Source organism: Sus scrofa, chromosome 7 (genome assembly GCF_054392235.1).
Source record: "Sus scrofa isolate SSC_HxYL_T2T_F1_AM1 chromosome 7, Sscrofa_HxYL_maternal_Yorkshire_Landrace_v2.0, whole genome shotgun sequence".
Classification (NCBI taxonomy): Eukaryota; Metazoa; Chordata; class Mammalia; order Artiodactyla; family Suidae; genus Sus; species Sus scrofa.
In genome coordinates, this window is record NC_139389.1 from 26664948 (window position 1) to 26669500 (window position 4553).

At 37.3% G+C, this 4553-nt stretch overlaps 1 protein-coding gene across 1 annotated transcript; it reads left to right on the top strand.

Annotated features, from left to right (window-relative positions):
* Positions 1-385: 385 nt before the first annotated feature.
* LOC146401456 (olfactory receptor 14J1-like) lies at positions 386-1324 on the top strand. The gene has a single exon (XM_084970531.1). The coding sequence runs from the start codon at positions 386-388 to the stop codon at positions 1322-1324; it is 939 nt and encodes a 312-aa protein (XP_084826657.1).
* The last annotated feature ends 3229 nt before the right edge of the window (positions 1325-4553 follow it).

Sequence of the window (4553 nt, forward strand, 5' to 3'; positions counted from 1 at the left end):
TGAGAAAGAATAGTCACATCAAATACTTATTTATAAATATGAGTTTGTGTCTGAACATGGTGAAAATTTTAGTGTACATAAAATTATGATGCACTATTATTTCCCAATAATAAAATATTTTCTTCCCTTTGCCTGAATGGATGACATTAAAATTCATAATCTACTTCACTTAATTCTTATGCTTAAACCAGAGTACTTAAAATTGTTCAATATAATTATTAGTATACAAAGCTACATAGCATTTACAGTGATGTACTAGTGATCCTGCCTTCCTGCCTTAACATCCCTGAGTAAGTGGATTATATTGCTAAATAACAAAGCTTAATTTCTATTGGTTTCAATTTTGTCTTGCAGTCAGCATCCTTCTTGGAAACTGAGAAGAAACATGGCTAATTTCACTACAGTGAGTGGGTTTCTTCTCATGGGATTTTCTGCCAAGCCTGAGCTAGAAATCTTATGGGCCTCTCTGTTCTTAGTCTTATACTTAGTGGCTTTAACTGGCAACACACTCATTATCGCTGCAACTTCCATGGATGACAGTCTCTACTCCCCTATGTATTTCTTCCTCAAACATCTTTCCTTCTTAGATATATGCTATATCTCTGTGACGGTACCAAGGTCCATTTGTAACTCTTTCAGGCATACTAGCAGTATTTCCCTCTGGGAATGCATACTGCAATGTCTGGCTTTCACTCTCTGTGCATCTGCTGAGCTGGCCATGCTCACAGTGATGTCCTACGATCGCTACGTGGCCATCTGCTTTCCCCTGCGCTATGAAATCATCATGAATGTCAACACCTGTATTCACGGAATCCTAGCCGTCTGGATCAGTGGGGTCATCTCTGGAGTTATGCACACATCTGCTACTTTCTCCATCCACTTCTGTGGTGCCAACGTCATCCACCAGTTCTTCTGTGAGGTTCCCCAGCTCCTAAAACTCGCCTGTTCTGATGAGTATGTCAGTGAGCTTGGGGTCACGGGCTTCGTGTCCTTGATGATACTTCTTTGCTTCCTCTTCATTGGCTTCTCCTACACATGCATATTCTCTACTGTGCTGAGGATCCCATCTGCCGAGGGGAGAGCCAAGGCCTTTGCCACTTGCCTCCCCCATCTAGCTGTGGTCACACTGTTTCTCTCTACTGGTGCCTTTGAGTTTCTGAAGCCACATTCTGACTCTCCAATTGCATTAGACTTTTCGCTTACTCTTTTTTATACTGTTCTGCCTCCCACACTTAATCCGATGATCTACAGCCTGAGAAACAAAGCCATGAAGGCAGCTCTACAAAGGGTTGTTAAAAGAAGAAAAGCCTACCTCTTTTGCTGAGTTACGTCTATCCCTTCCTCATTAAGAGACAAATCACAATCTACTGGAAAAACATAACAGAGTCAATCAAGAAATTAAAGCTCAAACAGAACTCGTTATGAGGAAAATCACACGAATAGACTGTCTTTTAGTTAAACATTGACACAGAGTTATTACAAAAATTACTCTTTTAAAAGCAATAGATTTATATCTCACCCCACAACGCCATGTATGGTAAAATGGTGAATTACTTTAATTCTAAAGACCCCAAATTAATTTTCCTTCCTGGCTCATTTCCTTTTTTTTTTCTTTTTTTTCTTTTTTTTTTTTTGCCTTTTTGCCTTTTCTGAGGCCAATCCCACAGCATATGGAGGTTCCCAGGCTAGGGGTCAAAATGGAGCTATAGCCGCCAGCCTACTCCACAGCCACAGCAACGCCGGATCCTTAACCCACTGAGCAAGGCCAGGGATCGGACCCTCAACCTCATGGCTCCTAGTCAGATTCGTTAACCACTGAACCACATTAACCTCATTTCTACCAAGGTATAGAAAATTCTTTTTTTTTTCCCTGAGTTACAATCAAGTTTGGAATATTATATAGCATTTAATCACACAGAAGAAGCACCTGGTTCAACAATCTCTGGCTGTTTAAGGATCCAGCTACTGTCCTATTCATCTGGCAGGGCTTTAATTAGTAATACACAATGGTCACCATGGGAAATCTCACTATGTCAATTGTATTATGTGAGTGAGAAGTTTAAATAGTACAACAATCAGTGACTCACAGAATGTATATAAGAAGAAATAAAAACATAACTAAAATAATATGTTTTAAAAAGGCATATATGAGGAGTTCCAATCGTGGCGCAGTGGTTAATGAATCCAACTAGTAACCATAAGGTTGCGGGTTCGATCCCTGGCCTTGCTCAGTGCGTTAAGGATCCAGCATTGTGGTGAGCTGTGCTGTAGGTCGCAGACGTGGCTCAGCAGCTACAGCTGGCAGCTACAGCTCCGATTAGACCCCTAGCCTGGGAACCTCCACATGCCACAGGTGCAGCCCTAGAAAAGGAAAAACGACAAAAAAAAAAAAAAAAAAAAAAGGCACATACGAAAAATAACAAAAATTTGATATAAATACAATATATAGTGACCCAAAATTAAAACTTAATGGATAGTATAAGCAGAAGATAAGGAGTTCCCATCGTGGCGAAATGGTTAATGAATCCGACTAGGAACAATGCAGTTGTGGGTTCAGTCCCTGCCCTTGCTCAGTGGGTTAATGATCCGGCATTGCCGTGAGCTGTGGTATAGGTTGCAAACATGGCTCGGATCCCGTGTTACTGTGGCTCTGGTGTAGGCTGGTGGCTACGGCTCTGATTCGACCCCTAGCCTGGGAATCTCCATATGCCGTGGGAGCAGCCCAAGAAATAGCAAAAAAACAAAATAAATAAATAAATAAATAAATAAATAAATAAATAAATAAAATAAAAAGAAGATAAAATGCAGGAAAAGACAATTTGTTGACAGACTCAAGAACTTCCCAGAAAAATGGAGAAAAAAGGAAATTTTTTTTTTTGTTAATGAAAAAGACTTAGGAGTCGTGAAGATGGGGGGGCAGAGTTTAATATTTGTCTAACAATAGTTCGAGAAAGATCCAGTGTCCATGTATTGAGAGACTGTACGAGAATAAATATCCAGAGAAATAACTTTTAAGACTTTTTCCCCAGAATTCTTAAAAACACAGATGTTCAGGTTTGGGGAGAACCACAAAAATTGGTCAGTATATGTAAAATGAACGCAACTTAGTTAAATCATCCTGAAACTAAAGAATAATAAAAACAGAAACTTTTAAACAGAAAAAGTGATTGTAAAATAATACCAATGCTACACCTCAGAAGCTTTATTGTTTTGCCTTTCATAGTCAGTTCTATAATCCATTGGAAAATAATCATTATGATGGAAATTAAAATTAGTGTCATTGGTCATTTCACTCATTGATATCCAATTAAATACAATAATTAATTGGAAACAAATTTCTACCCATAAAAAATTTCAGTTGGTGCCTTTGTAATAAACTAGGAATTGTATGTGTGTGAGGTTCTCTCAAGTGTTCAATTGATCTATGTTTTTATACTTATTCTATCAAGTTCTACTAATTACTGTAGCTACACAGTCATTTTTATATTGGATAGTGTGAGTTTTCTAATTCTACTCTTCAATATTTTATCTACTCCAGATCTTTTGCTTATCCATATGTTTTAGAATCAGGTTTTTGATTTTTAAAATATACCTATGAAGATTTTGACTGCAGTACACTGAATCCATAAATCAAACTGAACTGTCTTCTTATCCCCACTGGACTTACCAGAGGATTTCAAAACCTTTTCTTCTAAGTCTACTGGCTCAATGCTATTGCTCCTCTCAGTATGGTACATACATTCTTCTTTAATTACAAAATATACCATTAAAGCATAAGAAAAAAAACTAAACTATTTTCTTAAAAGAATGTATCTCTAATTTATGAATAGAAAATTTTTGCTTTTATATGGGATCTTAAAAATTCTATCAGAAATGATACATAATTTTGGATATAGAGATTTATACAGCTTTGATTTGATTTATTTCTATGATTTTGATATTGTGTAAACAGTAATATTAAAATTTAATTGTCTAACTTTTGTGATCAGTATATAGAAATTCAATTTGGAGTTCCTTTCGTGGCTCAGTGGTTAACGAATCCAACTAGGAACCATGAGGTTGCGGGTTCCATCCCTGGCCTTGCTCAGTAGGTTAAGGATCCGGCATTGCCATGAGCTGTGGTGTAGGTTACAGACGCGGTTCGGATCCTGTGTTGCTGTGGCTCTGGCGTAGGCCAGTGGCTACAGCTCCGATTCAACCCCTAGCCTGGGAATCTTCATATGCTGTGGGAACAGCCCAAGAAATGACAAAAAGACAAAAAAAAAAAAAAAAGTTCAATTTATTTTTGTACATTAACTTTATATTCATTCATCTTCCATATTTACTTGTAACTTCTAAATGATCTTTACATGGTCATTCAAATTTCTATTACACATTCTTCTCTATAAATAAAGAGTTTCATCTCTTACTTTTTAAACTTAAAACTTTTATTTATTTTCCTTGCTTTTGAGCTGGTCAGGGACAGATTAGAATCAAATTATGGTTTACCTTCTCCCTATCAGTGTAATCAGGGGCAAGTGCTTATTTTTTCTGAAACTTGTATGTAAGACATG

Bases quoted from the DNA above. Each gene is read 5' to 3' on its own strand.
- LOC146401456 (XM_084970531.1), top strand. From the start codon at position 386: ATGGCTAATTTCACTACAGTGAGTGGGTTTCTTCTCATGGGATTTTCT.